Source organism: Heteronotia binoei, chromosome 5 (assembly GCF_032191835.1).
Source record: "Heteronotia binoei isolate CCM8104 ecotype False Entrance Well chromosome 5, APGP_CSIRO_Hbin_v1, whole genome shotgun sequence".
NCBI lineage: Eukaryota > Metazoa > Chordata > Lepidosauria > Squamata > Gekkonidae > Heteronotia > Heteronotia binoei.
In genome coordinates this window covers 19,373,804-19,392,509 of record NC_083227.1, presented here as the reverse complement: position 1 = coordinate 19,392,509, position 18,706 = coordinate 19,373,804, and the positions used below count along the sequence as shown (strand labels likewise).

The 18,706-nt window shown below is 48.8% G+C and overlaps 1 protein-coding gene across 1 annotated transcript in view; it reads right to left on the bottom strand.

The window, feature by feature from the left end:
• The window catches only part of LOC132571797 (tripartite motif-containing protein 10-like), a 48,396-nt gene that overhangs the window by 10,247 nt on the left and 19,443 nt on the right, over nucleotides 1-18,706 (bottom strand). Inside the window, exons 8-9 of the mRNA XM_060238591.1 lie at nucleotides 3,278-3,396; nucleotides 2,071-2,103 (exon numbers count right to left, since the gene is read on the bottom strand). Coding sequence (XP_060094574.1) covers nucleotides 2,071-2,103; nucleotides 3,278-3,396 — 152 coding nt within the window. The remainder of the gene's footprint in view (nucleotides 1-2,070; nucleotides 2,104-3,277; nucleotides 3,397-18,706) is intronic.

Sequence of the window (18,706 nt, the reverse complement as noted above, 5' to 3'; positions counted from 1 at the left end):
ACCCCCAAGACCGGCGGATCCCGAGCGACCAGCAGAGCCAGACCTACAGCCCGCAGCCGCATCACTCCCCGGAGAGACTCCAGCAGCCGAAACAACCCCTACACCACAAGCAGTCCCTAGACGATCAACCTGGGAGCGCCGGGCTCCCGCCTACCTGCAGGACTATGTACAACAACTAGGGGGGAAGGAGTGTAGTGTATTGCAAGGACGTCTTACAACGTCCTAACGATATAACGCAATAACGCTAAACCTAGCCACGCGCGGCCATGCGCAGAGGAGACTGGGGCTGCCCCCAGGCGACTCCGCGCAGAGCGCGAAGTAACCCGCCAATCACCAGCTGTGGCGGGAAATTTAACTGGCCAGGATTGGGCTGGCCAGTCTGGGAGGTTGTTCCGGGAGATGTATATAAGCGGGACCCAGCCCGCGTGTTCCCTCTCTTGTAACGTGCCCGCATTAAAGCATGTTGCCCTACCAACGTCTCCTGTCTCAGTATGTTACACTGGGGTGGGGCAGTCTCTACTTCTGGGAGAAGCTCATTCCTGGAGACCGGGAGAGTCCAGAAGCTTGCAATTCCGGGAGGGGAGGGGCTTCTCTCCCAGGCTCCAGTCTGGCCCCGAAGCAGCACAACTCCCTCTCCAAATGATCAAACATGAAATCAGACCTCCAATAAAATGGTCCAAAAAAACCTCCAACCAACCACACAGAGAACAGGGTGAAGAACTCACAAGAGACGCCCACCAGTTCAGGAAACTGAAATTGAGGCAAAGAAGCCCCATAGAGTCAATACAGCACACCCACTCTGGCTCAAGTGCCTTCTGAGAAAGGGAATTCACCCCCTTGGATGGGAAGAGACTGCCCTACTCTAGGACCACCGACAAGGAAGATGCACAGTGAGACAAATCTTCCATTCTCCAGTGGTCCGGGGTGGGGAAATCTCCACATCTGGCACATATGAAGCAGCATGCCTCAGAGAGGGGAAGAATCTCAGACTCTAGCCTGAAAAGGTATGCTCCAGGACCATTTTCTTCCAAAAGTAGTCTCAGCTGAGTCCATTTTGTCAATTCTGTAATGATGAGTGGAGCAATTTCCAGGCTGCAGCCCTACAGACCACCTCAAAGAAGGGAAGGACCGGATAAAGCTGAGGTTTCTGCCCCTCTGAGGGAGTGGGCTGTAACACCCAAAGGGGGATCCAGTCTCCTGGATTTATATGCCAGGAAAATGCAGCCTCTGACCCATCTGCTAGTGGTGGATGCGGAGACCTTATGGCCTAAGGAACATTCCCTAAAAGGAATCAAATCTATTCGAAACAAACAATTAAATGCCTCCAAAAGTGAGGGAAAGAAATGCTCGCCATAGGACAGGGTCAGGGAAATAGTGGCCACAGAGGTTGGGAAAATCTGGATTCTCCCACCCACATAGCAGCTGCCCGAACTTCACTGCAATCCTTTCCAAAACTCCACTGGAAACTTGGTTTAAGTAAGCTGGGAAAACCCAGAAGGTGCCTGAATGCAATGGAGAAGCAGGGAGAAAACCTGCTACACATTGAACAAGGGGCAGAGCTAGAACTGACAGAAATATCCTTGGTACTTAATTCAAATTGCTCCCACCCCCAACTGCTACAAAAATTAATGCCTGTTCTGGTATCCGCAGTGGAAATTTTAAAAGAATTGCAATATTACCAGTTGGAACTTTTTCTGGACTGGAGTTACCAACATGGAGCTATTGAACATCAGGCATGATCTACTCTGGGCTGGCAAACCTGATGCCCCACCTTTGGCAGGAGAATAGCGAGACTTTTCTTATGGAACTCAGTCAACCTGTTGCCCAGCAACCATTCTCCCATCACTTAAATATGGCGGCAGGTTTCATCCCCTCAACCTTTTCTTTCACCCTTACCAACATCCTCGGAACAAGAAGGAACTGGCTGTGGCAGGGAGCATAAGATTTTGAGGAACAAAACAAGAGCATTCAGTTGTGTTATCTCTGAGAACACCAAGTGGGAGAACACAAATTGTAAGGTGAAGCTTTTTAGTTTAGAAATAATTGATCAGTTTATGAAGAAAAATGTACCTTTCTGCGGATGAAGTCCAGAATCCAGAGTGTCTGAGGAAGCAAAGGAATGGAAAGTGAGCAGCAGGCCCTTCTTGTGACAAAAATACCAGCTAATAATACTATTTTCTTTTGGGGAGGGGAGGGGCATGATACAGCCCAATGTTGTCAAACTGCTGAAGCTAAGCTGAGTACTTGGATCGACCAAAGAAGACTCTGCAGAGGAAGAAAATAGCAAACACTTGTCTTGATCACCTCCTGGTGGGGGTTGCCAGAAGTCATTTGTGACTTGATGGCACATAGGTACATATCTCTTCTGAGTTACAACTTAAGGCTCAAGTAGAAACTATCTTGGGGGTGGGGGATTGCGTACAAATATTCAGATTTGTGTTCACAAGTCACTGGAGTTGAGATTCATGTAATAGAAAGTACGCTAAGGACTGCAGCCCAAGGGTCCAATCTGGCTAAATTTAGGATGCTTCTAGACAGAGGCTCCCAGCACATGAACATATGAACATATGAAGCTGCCTTCTACTGAATCAGACCTTTGGTCCATCAAAGTCAGTATTGTCTTCTCAGACTGGCAGCGGCTCTCCAGGGTCTCAAGCTGAGGCTTTTCACACCTATTTGCCTGGACCTTTTTGCCATACTGAGCTGAGTTACACTCTTCAGACTCACTGATTTCAATGGGCTTCGAAGGGTATGACTCTACTTTAAAACCAGTCTGTCCCCTTGAGACCATTGTGTGGGCTCTGCTACGACATATTCAACCAAACACAAACATCCAATCAAAGGGATCAGTTCTGATAAGTCTGATTTGGTCACAGACACATTGCAAATAGAAGGGGGGGGGAGTGTCCCTGAAATGGATCCAGCGGCTGTTTCATTAAAAATAGGTGCCTAAAAGAGCAGTTTCCCTCACTGTCATTTTAGGTGCTTGTTTGACCATCTACCTCACCATGTGCCCTTGCATGGTTGCAGTTAATGATTAGAGAACAACAACATAATATGATCTCGAGAAGTCCATGTAATGCAATTCTGAGCTGAAGTTATGGCAGAATTTTGATCAGAAAACTTTCCATGGTGAACTAAAATGGCCTTCTGAACTGACACATAAACTCCCCACGTTCCTGGGTCTGTCAATGATATAGCCAGCCTGGGACATACTAAAACACATCTGGCCCACTCTAATGTCCAGTCTGAAACTCCAGCAGTGTTTCTTCATTACCTTTGAGTTGCTTCTTGATGCCCTCCAAAAGGAGATTGAAATCTGAGAAGTCCCAGATGTGCCACTTCAGGGCAAGTGGAATAGCCACTGGATTCTCAAACGACTCCTTGTCTTCATACCTGGAGAAAATCCCATTAGGGTACCATCCATGCCATTCAGAATCTCCCTCCCTCCCCTCCGCCCCAAGTGGGTCAGAGAAGCAGAGGAAGGAACTGGCAGAAAGCCAAGGGAAACAGGCTGATGCTGAAAGCACTGGAAGGTGGGCGGGGTCTTGAAGAGGAGTGCACAGCTCCTGCTTTGTTAAGAACTGGCTACACTAAGCCTATTGGTTACTGTGACAGGAATTACTAAGTACTCATTACATTTATTATAATAAAGACAGGTAAATCAAAGATTACAAGTCATAAACAGACACACAAAAGGGTAAAGTCCTTTCTCTGAAAAAATTCCTCAATGATGGTCCAGATTCCAGTGTGGACTTCAATACCATGAAGTAAGTTGCAATTTCTTGAATCTCATGAAAGGTATCATTAGGATGCTCTGTATTCTCAGTGCTGGGGGGGGGGGCAACAGTGGGAGGGTTTCTGGTGTCCTGGCCCCACTGGTGGACCTCCTGATGGTACTTGGGTTTTTTGGCCACTGAGTGACACAGAGGCCGTTTTCCCACTTAGCGTTTGCTCCCCTTATTCCCCGGCGCAATTATCTCCGGATCACTTTTTTCGGTTTCCCACTAGTGACTCTTTGCGGAGTCGCCCTCCCTGAAGCGCCGGCTCAAATCGTTTTCCCACCGGCGTTTTCCCAGTGGCATCGACTGGAGTCGATGCCCTGTCAATCATTTTTTTTTTAAACGTCATTCTAGTTGCGTAATTACGTAACAACGTAACAACGCGACAACGTGATAGAGAATCCCCTTTTTCGCGGGCAAACCATCACGTGACGGCTCTGTTTTAATACTGGCCGCAGCGGCGTCCTCCACACTGCCTCGTATCGTCAGAAGCATTCACAATGGAGAATCCTGATGACGAGACTATGGCGCTGCTTTATTCAGCAGTGGATATTCTGATTTTGTGTATCTACGCCGCGCGCCAAGTGCTCCGCACCGGAGAAAAACTCCTCGCTCATGGACTTGGATCACCGAAATCTCTGGCCGCCTCTAGGAAGTCTGACGCCCGGCTTCGGCTGATTAGAGGTGGCAGTCGCCGCCAGCAACGTAGATGGCACTACCTTGCCGGTATCCGGTTCGCGCCCAGGTATTGGGTGTTCCCCCGTGAACTCGGCTGGTGGGAGAACTTTGTGCTTGTGTACTGGGGCGACGAGCAATGGCTGGATAACTTCCGGATGACCAGAGGGACCTTTATGGAGATTTATGCCGCTTTGAAGGACAAGCTGGAAAGGCAAACCACAAGGATGAGGTCTCCGGTCCACCCTGAGAAGCGGCTCGCGGTAGCGCTGTGGTACCTCGCTACCGGAAGCGCCTATCGGGAAGTCGGCACGCAGTTCGGGATCGGCGTTACCACCGTCCATGGGATTGTGATGGAGATCTGCGAAGCCATCGAGAAACGTTTGTTCTCAAAGGTCGTGTGCCTCGGTGACGACATCGGAACGGTGTGTATTTTTTTTTCTTTTCCCTAGTTTTGCGTTATAACGTAACATCGATATATCTGACCCTGATGTGATTCTCTATTGCTAATACAGTGGAAGTTGAAATATCCCTGATCCATTGTACTCCATTTCTCTACAGATTATGGATGGCTTCGGTAAGCTCGGTATGCCGCATACGGTGGCTGCTGTGGATGGATCGCACATCCCGATACGGGCGCCTGGGGGCAAATCGGAGGAGTTCTGCAACCGGAAGATGTTCTGCTCCATGATCCTCCAAGGCACGGTTGATCACACAGGACGCTTCGTGGATGCAGAGTTCGGCCACAGCGGAAAGACCAACGATGCCTTTGTTCTCGCGAACAGCCATCTCTGCTCTGGCAATGATGCAGGGCTCTGGGTTCCGGGGAACCCCACGGTGACTTTGGGAAATGTAACCATACCTGCGCTTGTATTGGGCGACGGAGCGTACCCCCTTAGACCGTGGCTGATGACCCCGTACAGGACACCCGTCGGGCCCGTGCAGAAGCACTTTAACAAGCAACACGCCAGGGCCAGGAACGTGGTGGAGCGTGCTTTCGGGAGGCTTAAGGCTCGCTGGCGTGTCCTGCTAACGCGAATGAACGCGCAGTACCGGAGTATTTTCTCCATCGTGACCGCATCTGTGACTCTGCACAATATTTGTGAGGGAAAGGGACATGCGGTCAACCTGGACATTCCAGATAAGGAGATAACGCTCCTCCCAGACCAAGAAGAACCAGACTTCAGGGTTATAAACAGGAGGCAGTTAGAGAGTGGGAGGACTGTGCGGGATGCTGTCGCAGAATATATTTATCAAAGGAGATGATTCTTCGGCTTTCCGTCCCCCATGCCTCTCGCTGCCGCTGCCCTTGAATGAAAGACTGCTTTTCCGGTGCTGCGAAGTTACGCTGTTTCAATCGTTCTATGTATAATCGCCTTAACGTTATACCTGCGTTTGTTTGTACTGCTTCCCGTTTCAGCGAATAAAGCTTTGGGCATTATAAACTGCATAGTGTTCATTTACTTTGGTTGCGGTTGGGGGGGGGGGCAATATTTCGGTGCACCGGTGGTCCTACACGTGCTCCTGGGCTGGCTCTGTTTTTGCCTTGCCGATCATAAAATGCCTTCCCCATGATTGGATGGATGAATTTTGATTTTGCACTTTCTGGCAGCGACCCCTTCCTTCTTTATTACTGCTTTATGGCAGTACAGTACAATTTCCCCACCCACCCTCACCCTTCTAGTTTCTGATATGCCTTACTGGTGGAATGTGTGCCATGGGGAGGCACCAGGTCTGTGCACAGACTACCACCCACACCCACCCATCCCAGTTCTGATAAGCCTTGCTGGTGTAAAACCATTCTTATCAGGAACTATTTGGATACTAAATAAATAAATCACTTAAAATGTTCTATGGCTTCTTTGTGCTTTGTTTATATTTTCATTATTATTGTTTGTATTTTAATTTGCTATTGAACAATATAGCTACTGGGAAAGTTTTTTATAAATATTTTAAATCAAATAAAATTTGAAGTTGTATGTATTTATTTACATTATACTTATATCCTGCCCATTCCATACAGACTCGAGGCAGCTAACAGCATAACATAGACAGTAAACAGACAATATTAAAAGAGTTGAACAATCAGATACACAACAATGGTGCTACTTCAGGCAGATCATATAATATCTTCTTTCTCACACGCACAGATCATGGGCAGTTTGTAATAAAAGCGCTATTGATCCAGGTGTGGTTGCAGCCCTCCCCTATTAGATGTAATATGCAATCCTACAACCATAAAGGAGAAGGCTCAAGAAATTTACATTTTCTTATGCTATTGCTAAAGCTAAGAAAAAAGCTGTAATGCATGGTGTTTCTGCGGATCCCCCCACCATCCACCCTCCCCTGTTATGATATTACTGGTCCAATAAGTGGCACTGCAGATTCCAGTGCATTTCTCACAGCTGCTGTGTGCTTTCATTCACATGAGTCTAATTACTTTTTTCTTTTCTATATCCAACCGCAGTCGACAACCGTCCACGAGGCGCGGTAGAGCAGCCAGGCCCACCCCTGGTGGAAGAGGATGATGAGGGTCCTCAGCTGGTTGGCCTGAGGGAACAAGGTGCATTGCCTGACAAAGCAGGGGTGGGGGTGCTGGGAGGGGTGGGGGTGTTGGGGAATAGAGTTTCATTCTCTTAAATGTGTTGTTTGTTCAAATAAATTATTGTTACTGTTGAAACCTTAAGGTGTCGTTTTCCTTTACCTAGACACTGAACAGGGAGAAGTGCAAACATAACTTTAATAAAAGTGCGTAAACATCAGAGGAACAAAGCAATAGCTAGGAGCACACTGCCTGTGCAGGCATAAACAATGAAATAACATCATAAATGACAACATGCACAGCATGTGAACAATGAAATAACATCATATAAACAGGTATAACCAATGAAAAAACATCATGAATAACAACATGCACAACATGTAAACAATGCCTGCAACTCACACCTTCCCTTGATGGGCATTGGTTCTGGTACCCATGAAGGGGACATTGCTGGAAAACAGCAACATAAGAAGCATCTGTCATAGACAGCAGTGCACGTTAGGGGCAGCCTAACAATAATCCAATGGAGTTATCATCAGATGTTCCAAAGGGAGTGCTTTTAGGGCTCAAAATACACCCTCTGCTTCCCTGTGCAGGATCGTTTCTTGCCCCTACGTGAGGCCGCAACACTGCCACTGGAGCAGGGTGCAGGAGCCAGGACGCTCTGACTTTCAGGCACAGACGGTAGGGTCTGAGTATCAGGCACAGACGTGGGGTTGTGACTCTCAGGCACAGAGAGGAGTGGCTGACTCTCAGGCATAGATTCCTCTGCCAAAACTGGGTACTCCATATCTGACGGCAGAGTGCCCCGATTATAGCTGCAGTCACAATCCAGGTGCAGCTGCCTACGTGTGACGGATGGTGTAGATGCTGCATATGGTGGGGATGTTGCAGTGGCTGGTATCTCGCCCACCCTTCCGTGTGCCCGACCTTCCCTAAAAATTTGGGCAATGCTGCCTAGCATATCAACAGCTGCCTTCATAACATCCACAGTCTCCCTTGTGGCCTTTTCAAAAGCCTTTACCAAAGCCTCCCTGTTTTGTGTATCACGCTCCCCCTGCACTGAGAACCTGCGTTCTTCAGCTTCAAGCATACGGTCAAACCGCTCCATTGTGTCTTCATGATCCTGACGGCTTTGAATCATCATCTCCTTAGCCACATTATTAAGCAAGGCAACCCTTCGCTGACGTTGAGCTTCGTTCTGCGCACTCTCTTCCTTTCTTTGCTGTGCTGATGACACCGGCAGATGATCTCCTGAAGCATCTGAAAGAAGAAGGATGGAAGGAGTACATTACCTGGAGAACTCTGGCAGTGCACCCATTGTTTCAGCTATGTTACAAGCTGCACTACTGTGCTGCAGGCATTGGCACCGCTGCTGCAGTTTACGCAGAAATCCCCGAAACATACCTCCTTCCTCTGTTTCCTGCTCCGAGAGGACAGCATCCCCAGATTCTCCAGTTTGAATACTGCACCCTTCTCCCTCATCAAAGCAACCTGAAATTGATACAACACTCATTCCTTAACGTGCAAGGTGCTGAAAAGCCCTGCCTACCGTAAAGTTCTTCACTATAACATGTGTTCAGGAGCAGCATCGGTGTCAGCAATTGTAAGCTGGGCAGTAATTCCGAGTCCCACTGAAAGCTTTCACATTCAACATAAGACTAATCAGAGGCACTTACCCCCCCGCAAGGACTCCTCTGCTGGTTGTTGAGCACTAAATTCCTGGCTCTGTTCCTGCTCCTGCGACGCATCGCTTGTGGTCACGATGCTTGAGCCTATAGGAATGCAGGAAAATCAGCAGTGTTAACGCAGAAGGCAGAGAAGTTTTGCGAGTCTAATAAGTGCACAGTACAGTGAGGCAAGCATCCACGTCTCCCTTCATCTAGGGGAATTTCCATTAAGGTTTCCCCCATGCCTCCCAATCACCGGCGAACCCACAGCGACCCACATATATACTGAGGAATCCTCTGCGTGGGTTTCCTTAGGGGCGAGAACGGAACCCCATACACATAAAAGTACAGGGCTCAGGGGCACTGCATCGCCTTGATACTCACCTGGAGGTGACACAGTGGTGTGCGTGCGGAGATCATCGGCGTTGATTGTTTGCAGGTCAGCGGAAACGATGTTATCTGATCCCAGAAGCGGCAAGTTTTCCTTGTTTGCCTTGTAATACTTCGCCGTCCAGCTTCTCCTCATGTCGGGGGGACGCGCGGACTTATCATCCTTAAGGATGCGGTGCAGCACATCAAAGTGAGCGCAGTAAAATGGGGATACTCCAGTCTTTGCATTGTGGCTAACGCATCTCCTGTAGTCCGCACGCAAGCCCTTGGTCTTTGTTCGGCACTCAAGCGCCGACCTCTTGTGTCCCATGGCATGCATGGCCTTAGATATAGCCTCGTAGACATAGGTGTTTTTGCGGTTAGAGGCCAGCGCATTCTGGATCTTATCCTCAACCCAAATGGACAACAAGGCTTCTGTTTCTGCCTCCCGCCACGAAACTCCACGAGCCCCCATTGCCCTGCCGCTGGAAGCCATTGCACGTAGCTGCTGTGCGGTGGAGGCAGTAAGCTGATCAATGCCGGCCAGCCAAATCTGTCCCTTCTTCCTCCCAGTGTCCTGTTCGGCTCATACAAGCTGTGACGATAGCTGCTACTCGCCTCATAATTGGCCACTAGCATTTGCAGCCTCCAAGCATTGGCTAATTAACAGTGATGTGGGCGATTCCCTGATCCTCATTCAGCGGTCGCAATTCTCGCGAGACCCTCGCCACAACACCCATGAATTTCTCGCGAGACCAAACATCCTATCAACCATAATGTATCAACCATAATGTATAATGTATACTGGAGAAGGGGGGGGGGGACTATTCCAGGAGGGGTTTTTTTTTCCCCTTGTTAATTTCGAAATATCGCTATTACGCAAAACTGTGAAGTTTAAAAAAAAAAAATGGTCGCGCCGGCACTCCGGGGAAGCGCCGCGGAAGGCTGATGATTGGCCAAGCGGGTGGATGGGGTGGAAGGACGGAAAGGGAGAGGGTGCCGCCCACAAAGCAGTCGATCCGGCGTTGATGTATTTCCCACAGCAAACTCCGCTTAGTGGTTCCGGAGTGGATACTTCCACCCAGTAATACTACATATTTCTTATCATTATGCCTGCGTTTATTTAGGCTGCTTCCCGTTACAGCGAATAAAGTTTTGAGCATTATAAACTGCACTGCGTTCATTTACTTTGGTGGTGGTTGTGGGGGGGGGGTAATTTTTTGGTGCACCAGGGGTTCTGACACGTGTTTCTGGCCTGGGTCTGTTTTTGCCTTGTCAATCAGGATATGCCTTCCACATGATGGGATAAATCAAATCAGAAAGGGGAGGCTGCTATTTCGCAACATCGAAAGAGCGTTAGTTCGAAATGGCTGCCAGGGGAAGGAGAGGGACGTTCTGGCAGCGGGAGGAGGTGCTGGCTATGCTAGATATTGTCGAGAGGAGCGGGCACGCTCGAGAAGTAATGTCGAGCACCCACCTCAGGAGCAGCCACATTTACGAGGCGATAGCCAGGAGGCTGCAGCGGAGGGGGTTTGACCGGACTGCCGCGCAGTGCCGGTCAAAAATCAAACGCCTCCGCTGCAGCTTCATGGCTAGCCTGCAAGCGTGGGGCGGTATCCCCAGGGCGTCAGGCAGGACGCCGTACCATGATGCCATGGTGCGTCTTTGGGAGTTGGCGGGGCGGCCCCGTTGGGAGGACCGTCATCATGATTGTGAGTAACACCACACACACACACAACACACAAACGCCACACACACCCCTCCCTTCTTTATTACTGCCTTATTACTGTAATGGGGGGGGCATGGATGATCACAGGAACCTCATTAATTGGATCCAACCCCCAAACCTTCCTATGCTCTGCTGAGCCTTCCTGGTGGAATGGGGGGGGGCATGGATGATCACAGGAACCTCATTAATTGGATCCAACCCCCAAACCTTCCTATGCTCTGCTGAGCCTTCCTGGTGGAATGGGGGGGGCATGGATGATCACAGAAACCTCATTAATTGGATCCAACCCCCAGCCCCCACCCCATTCTATTTCCTGATGTGCCTTCCTGGTCCAGTACATATTACCTGCAGGTTACAGTGCATTTTTCACATATGCTGTGTGCTTTCATTCACACCACTTGCATGTATGAGTTTCATTGTTTGGTTTTTTTCTAGTTGACACCTGTCCACGAGGCACGGCGGAGCGGCCAGGCCCACCCTCGGAGGGAGAGGAGGAGCAGGGTGCGGAGGAGCAAGAAGGTACATTACCTGACAAAGCGGCCGCCTCTTGGTTACTGCGCAGTAAACGCATTAATAAGCCATGTGCGCAGGGGGTTCAAGATAATAATATAATGATTACTTTTGCAAATCTTAGGCGGTGTGAGCCCAGCAGCCCAGCAGGCAGGAGGCGCTGAGGAGGCGGGAGGCGCTGAGGAGGCGGGAGGCGCTGAGGAGGCAGGAGGCGCTGAGGAGGCAGGTGAGTTCGCTGAGCTGAGCCGCAGATAGAAATCAATAGGCATGGCATGCAAGTTTCTAATAAATATGATGTTGCAGCCCTTGTCAGCCGCCCTGTCAGATGATGACAGGAGTGCACTAACTACCTGCCTCTAGGGCCACGAGGCGAGGCAGAGCGGCCAGGCTCACCCTTGGGGGGAGAGGAGGATGAGCAGCAGGGTACTGAGGAGCAAGAAGGTACATTACCTGACAAAGCAGCCACCTCTGGGTTACTGCACATTAGAGGCATTAAAAAGCCATGTGCGCAGGGCGTTCAGAAAAAAAACTTAATGATTACTTTTGCAAATCTTAGGCGGTGGGAGCCCAGAAGTCCCGCGGGAGGAGGGCGGTGATCCGGCCAGAGAGGCAGGTGGGTTTGCTGAGCTGCCTCTCAGGGCACTGCGAACTAATGTTGCTATACAATGGACACATGCCTATACAATGCACACATGCTATGTGTGCATTGTATGTGCTATACAATGCACACATGCCTATAATTTTCTAATGTGCATGCATGGTGTGCTTGCATTTCAGTGGTGGAGGAGCCGGTGCAGCAAGTACAGGACACCATTGCCCGTCTCGAGGCCCTGATGCACCGGATCGAGGCCCTCGAGCGGCGCCCAGCAGCGGCGGAAATGGAGGCCCTCAGCCAACGGATCGAGGCCCTCGAGCGGCGCCCAGCACCGGAGGCACCAATGGAGGCCAATGCCGGGCTGGAGGCCCTCAGCCAAAGAATCGAGGCCCTCGAGCGGCGCCCAGCACCGGAGGCACCGCTGGAGGCCATTGCCCGGCTGGAGGCCCTCTGCCGCTCAGCGTGTGAGTGCTCACTATTTTGCAGGATGGGTGGTTCTTGTGAGTGATTGACTGCTCTGCGTACATTACTGAGGGCGTTGCACTTACTTGCTTCTTTTCTAAATTGCAGTGAGCGCCTTCACACGCCGGATTGACGCCCTGGAGCGGCAGTTCCGGAGGCTGGAGCGGGCCAGGGGTGGGGGGTTGGGAGAATAAAGGTGTAAATATGTTTAAAGGTGTATATATGTTTGTCAGTTGTAATAAATTATTGTTAATGTTGAAACCTGAAGATATCTTTTTTCTTTACCTAAACACCGAACTGGGACCTTTGCAAAACATAACTTTATTAAAAGTGCGTTGACCTGACAAGAGCACAACATCAGCTGTACACAGCTGCTGCGTAATAATCTCTAAGGTAGGAACAGCCTGCCCGTGCAGGTATAAGCACTGAAATAACATCATCAATAACAACATGCACAACATGTAATCAATGAAATAATATCATCTTGCCCCTACGGGAAGCCGCCACACTGCCACTTGAGCAGGGTGCAGGAGACAGCAGGCTCTGCCAAAACCGGGCAAGCTATATCTGAAGGCAGTGGCCCATGAGTTTCGCTGCAGTCACAGTTTAGGTGAAGCTGCCTATGTGTGACAGATGGTGGAGATGCTGCATATGGTGGAGAGGTTGCAGTGGCTGGTACCTCACCCACCCTTCCCTGTGCCCTAGCTTCCCTAAAAATTTGGGCAATGCTGCCTAGCATATCAACAGCTGCCCTCATAACATCCACAGTCTCCCTTGTGGCCTGTTCGAAATTCTTTACCAAGCCTGTGTCACGCTCTCCCTGCAAAGTGAACCTGCGTTCTTCAGAAGCTAGCATTCGATCAAAGCGCTCCATCGCGTCTTCATGATCCAGACGGCTTTCCAGGTCCTCCCCTCTGGATAAAGCACCCTTCTTCCTCCTCAAAGTCACCTGGAATTGAAATTGACACCACACTCATTCCTCTCCATGGTTAGTGCTGCAAAGCCCATGCTTACCTTAAAAATCTGTACTATAACATGTCTTCAGGAGCAGTTCTGCTCATACATGAAGCAGGAAACGCAGGGTCAATGGCTCAGCAATTGTAAGCTGGGCAATGCATCTAAGTTCCACTGAAAGCTTTCACATTCCACATAAGACTTATCAGAAGCACTGCAGGCCGCACTTACCCCGAAATGACTCCTCGCCTGGATGTCCATCAGTAAAAACCTGGCTGTGTTCCTGTTCCTGCAACGCATTGCTTGGGTTCACGCCGCTTGAACCTATAGCAATGCAGAGAAATCAACAGTACCACGCTAGCGGGGGGGGGGAGGGAGGCAGAAGGCGGAGGAGTGTCGCGGGTATAATAAGTGCCAAACATCCACGTCTCCCTTCATCTAGGGGCGGTTTCATTAAGGTTTTCCCCATGGCTCCCTATCACCGGCCAACCCACAGCAACCACTTACGTTTTGTAGTTTCGTTAGTACGAAGTATCGCTATTGCGATAAAAGTTTGAAAAAACTAAGGAACCCTTTACCTGGAACCATAAAAATTACACAGCTTAGGGGCACTGCATCGCCGGGATACTCACCAGGAGGTGATTCAGTGGTGTGCGTCAGGAAATCAGCAGCGTTGATTGTTTGTAGGTCAGCTGAAGAGATGCTATCTGATCCTTGAATCGGGATGCTTTCCTTATTTGCCTTGTAATACCGCGCCGTCAAGCTTCTCTTGAACGTACCTGCTGTGCGGTGGCGGGAGTAAGATGCTCAATGGCGGCCAGCAATATCTGTCCCTTCTTCCTCCCAGTGTTCTGTTCGGCTCCTGCAAATTGTGACGACAGCTGCTTCTCGCCTCATGATTGGCCACTAGCATCGGCAGCATGATGTGGGCGATTCCCTGATTCTAGCTCGGCAGTTGCAATTCTCGCGAGACCCAACACCCTCAACTATAATGTATCGGCCGCAATTCTCGCGAGACCCTCGCCATAGCACCCATCAGAGTATCGCAAACCTAACACCCTACCAATAATAATGCATATTATCAATAATCATGTATCCGCCGAAATGTGTTATGTGTAACGCAACTACGAAGTAACGAAACATCACACGGAATGACCCTTCGGTTTAGTGAAGTAAAAAAGAAATAAAAAAACATTAATGCATCCACCTTTGAAATGGTGTAACAGCGGAGAGACAGCGTAACATTGCAAAAAAAAACTGCAATTGAGGCTATTCCGGGAGGGGATGTTATTTCGAAATATCGCTATTACGCAAAACTGAGATGCTTTAAAAAAAAAAAATGGCCGCGGCGGCACTTCGGGGAAGCGCCGCGAAAGGCTGATGATTGGCCAAGAGGGTGGATGGGGTGGGAGGACGGAAAAGGGGGAGGGTGACGCCCACAAAGCAGTCGATCCGGCGTGGATGGATTTCCCACAGCAAACTCCGCTGAGTGGATCCGGAGTGGATCCGGAGGTTTTCGGAAACTCCGGCAACATGCTGGAAAACATACTCCGGCGTAAAATCCCTGTAGCGCCGGAGCAAACCGCAGCGCCGGAGCAACATGTGCGAAATCCAAGAGAAGATCCGGAGGTAAATGGGGCGCTACGACGGAGCAAACGCTAGTGCGAAAACGGCCACAGTGTTTGAACAGAAATGCCACTGGGGACAAAAGAAGCCCCTTCCCCTCACTTGGTTTCCCTATTTAAGCTGCAGCTTCCCTAGCTACACTTTGGGCAAGGAAATAAAACTCCGGGGGGGGGGGGGAGATAAATCTACATGCGGCCAGGGCTTTTTTTGTAGCAGGAACTCCTTTGCGTATTAGACCACACACCCCTGATGTAGCCAATCCTCCATGAGCTTACAGTAGGCCCTGTAAGAAAACCCCTGTAAGCTCTTGGATGATTGGCTACATCAGGGGTGTGTGGCCTAATATGCAAAGGAGTTCCTGCTACAAAAAAAGCCCTGCAAGCATCCCAAATACTCCCACCCCTTAGAATCAGCACCGTCTGAATCCCACAAGGCTAAATTCAGTCTCAGTAGGGTAGCTATCAGTGTTTCTAGCAAGTATTGGGGGAGGAGTGTTCAGGGAATGAGCTGGCTCTGAGTAAAATCCCAGCTGCAAGATTCCCACCCCCACCCCCCTTCTCAGGTCAGTACATACCAGGTGTTAGCTACTAGGGAGAGCAGCCCGCCTCAGCACTGACCGCCCAAGGCCCCTGTGCAGGCATCCAGCAGCCCTGCCAATTCATTTTACTGGTTTCAGCTGGAACAGTTGGAAGGGGGGGGGGGTAGATCCAGGTGGGCACCTGTTTGGGTCTGAAGCAGCAGCACAAAGTCTGAGTCCAGGGGAGCCTTTGAGACCAACAAAGTTTTATTCAAGGGATCAGCTTTTGTGTGCAAGCACACTTCCTCGGATACACTGAAATGGAAGGTGACAGTTCACTGATATGCAGACAGTGGAAATTAGCATACAGTGTAATGACAATGTTTTAATAGATGCAAAAACTAAACAGGAATAACAAGTTAAGTAAAGCAAGTAAACATGTCAAAATAGGAGATTGGTTGTGTTAAAGTATCCTTCTCAATTGTGGAATTCTAAGAACAGTCAACGTTGTTTTTGTGGGGGAGTTTCTCTCATCTCTTGGGAGTGGGGGGGAGTCCTGATTGGTTGAAGGAGATCAAAAGATCATTGGCCTAAATTTGAGTTAGGCAAATCAGCTGCCTGCTGTTGATTTTTCCCGCTCCCCAGAATACTACAACTCCAGGGCATTCAATGAAGCTGACAGGAAGTAGGTTCAGGACATATAAAAGGAAATACTGTTTTACACAGAGAGTGATTAAAATGTAGAATCCACTGCCAGAGGATGCAGCGATGGCCACAGGAATCAAGAGCTTTCAAAGGGGATTAGACAGGTTCATGGAGGATAAGTCTATCAGTGGCTACTAGCCATGGTGGCTGAGGGGAACCTCCACATTCAAAGGCGTTAATCCTCTGAATCCCAGAGCCAGGAGGCAGTGGGGTGGAGAGAGCTGACAAAGAGAATTTTTCTCCTCCTCCAAAAATATTAGAACATGGGGACATTCAATGAAACTGATGGGCAGTAGGTTCAGGATGGACCAAAGGAAATACTTCTTTCCACAGAGAGTGGTTAAAATGTGGAATTTGCTGACAGAGGATGCAGTGATGGGCACAGGAATGGACAGCTTTAAAAGGGTATTAGAAAGATTCATGGCAATAGGGCTATAGGTGGCTACTAGCCATGGTGCCTGAGGGGAACCTCCACTTGCAGAGGTTGTCAATCTCTGAATCCTAGCACCATCAAGCAAAGGCATCTATGCCCTGTTGTGGAACCTAGGTGATTGTCTAGGGCGCCAGAAGGCACGAAGCACCAGAGTATGCAGGTCTGCAACACCCCAGCCCACTCTTCAAGCATAACTCTGTTCAGAATTCTAGTGTAAAGTCTACACTTTGTGGGCCTCGTCTGCTGAATACTGAACCACTGGCGCATGGAACATCCATATTGAAAGTGGCGGGGGCTTGCCTTGTCTGTCAGCTTTTTTGCTTCAATAATAGTTCTAGAATCTGTTCACTTCCTAGCAACAGTAACATTTACAAGTAGATCTTGGCTTTCCTTCATTATACGTCCTTTATAGGCCACAATTCTCTCTCTCTTCAGAATCTTCAGGCAGTTTGAGAACTGATCCTGGGTGTGGGTGAGGAAAAGACCCCAAACTGAGATTTGTTTACTATAAAACAAGGAATACCAGGAATGCAGAGGAGGGCAATAGCAACAATAGGCAAAAGCCACCTCTCTGAACATCTAAGCCTCACTAGGGGTCACTAGAAGTCAGCCATGACTTCAAGGTACAGACACGCACATGCATGCACACAAAACATACAAGAAGCAAAACTGTCATTTAAGGGCCAAACTAGATATAACTGCCTCATATCTGTAACAGGATCTTCGACATTTCTGAAATATTGCACGAAGGTAGCTTCCTCACAAGAATGGTGTCCTGTTCTCTGTTTGCCACTTCAGTACAAAAATATTCACAGGGGCAACTCTCCTTCCTCATGGAGATTTACTCCATCCTTTATACTCCCCGCCCACCATTCCACACACAGGAGAGTTTTTTGTACTAAAAAATTCAGTCACTATATCACTCAACAGGGCTTTTTTTGAGCAGGAACACACAGGAACGCAGTTCTGACTGGCTTGGTGTCAAGAGTCGTGGCCTAACATGCACATTAGTTCCTGCTGGGCTTTTTCTACAAAAACTCAAGCAATATACCCAAGCACTGAACATTTTAAAAAGGCAAAAAGCTCACTGGTTTGGGTGGAGGGGGCGCAGTTTGAGGAGAATGCCAGGCAAGAGGCTAAATGGCACTCGATTGGGGTGGTGGTGGTGGTGGAGAAAAGGCATAGCTTCCAGTCCACATTTCCCCATGCTCTTGGTGTGGTGGGATTTTAGTGAGACGACTTAAAGTTCATGCCTTACGGTATGGTAGGGGTTGGGTTTTATCAGATATGTCAGATGTTCATCACAGGCTGATAATGACATTAGCTCCTATGGATGGAAAAAGGTGTTTAATGTGTGATTTTATTCTTGCCACTTTTGTTGTTCTGGACAAACACCTGATAGCCTTTGGGCAGAGCAATCAGCATACATTCTTTAAGAAATAGTAGTGCACTTTAATTGGGTATTTGTTTAATGTAATAAATTCTGTATGCTGCATATTCTGTTACATGATTAACAATAATTGCAACATGGTTTTAATTTTAATAAATGGTTTTAATTTTGGAACAGGTTTCTCTCTCTCTCTCAGATCATGGGATTCTTGCCAGTCATTCTCCACACTTACTTAAGCTGGTGGGAAGGGGAGTGCTAGAAAAGTCTCTATACTTCAAAAATTCCCTAACATTTTGGTTATAATCTCCCAAGAAAGAGAACACCAAAGCAGAAATAATTCTTAGGGTTTGTAGAATCTTTCGGGCTCAAGTGCCGTGTTCTACTGGAGAAAGTTTTGCTAACAGACGTTTCGTTCTATGCACAGCAATGTGCAATGCACAGCAGCCAAGAAGGTCAGAGCGCCTGCTCCGGCTGCAACGCCACTGAGGATGTTCTCCGCAGCTGAGAACGAAATGTCTGGAAGGAAAACTTTCTCCAGTAGAACACGGCACTTGAGCCCGAAAGATTCTACAAACCCTAATGATGTTACCAGCCGTGAAAACCTGAAATCTTTGAGAAATAATTCTACATGAAAGCAGCCACGGCTATGGGAAGTGGGACAGTAAAGGATTTCTTGTAGTGCCACAGTGCAGCCAAGGGGCCACGGCTTAATGGCAGAGCATCTACTTAGCAAGCAGAAGATCCCAG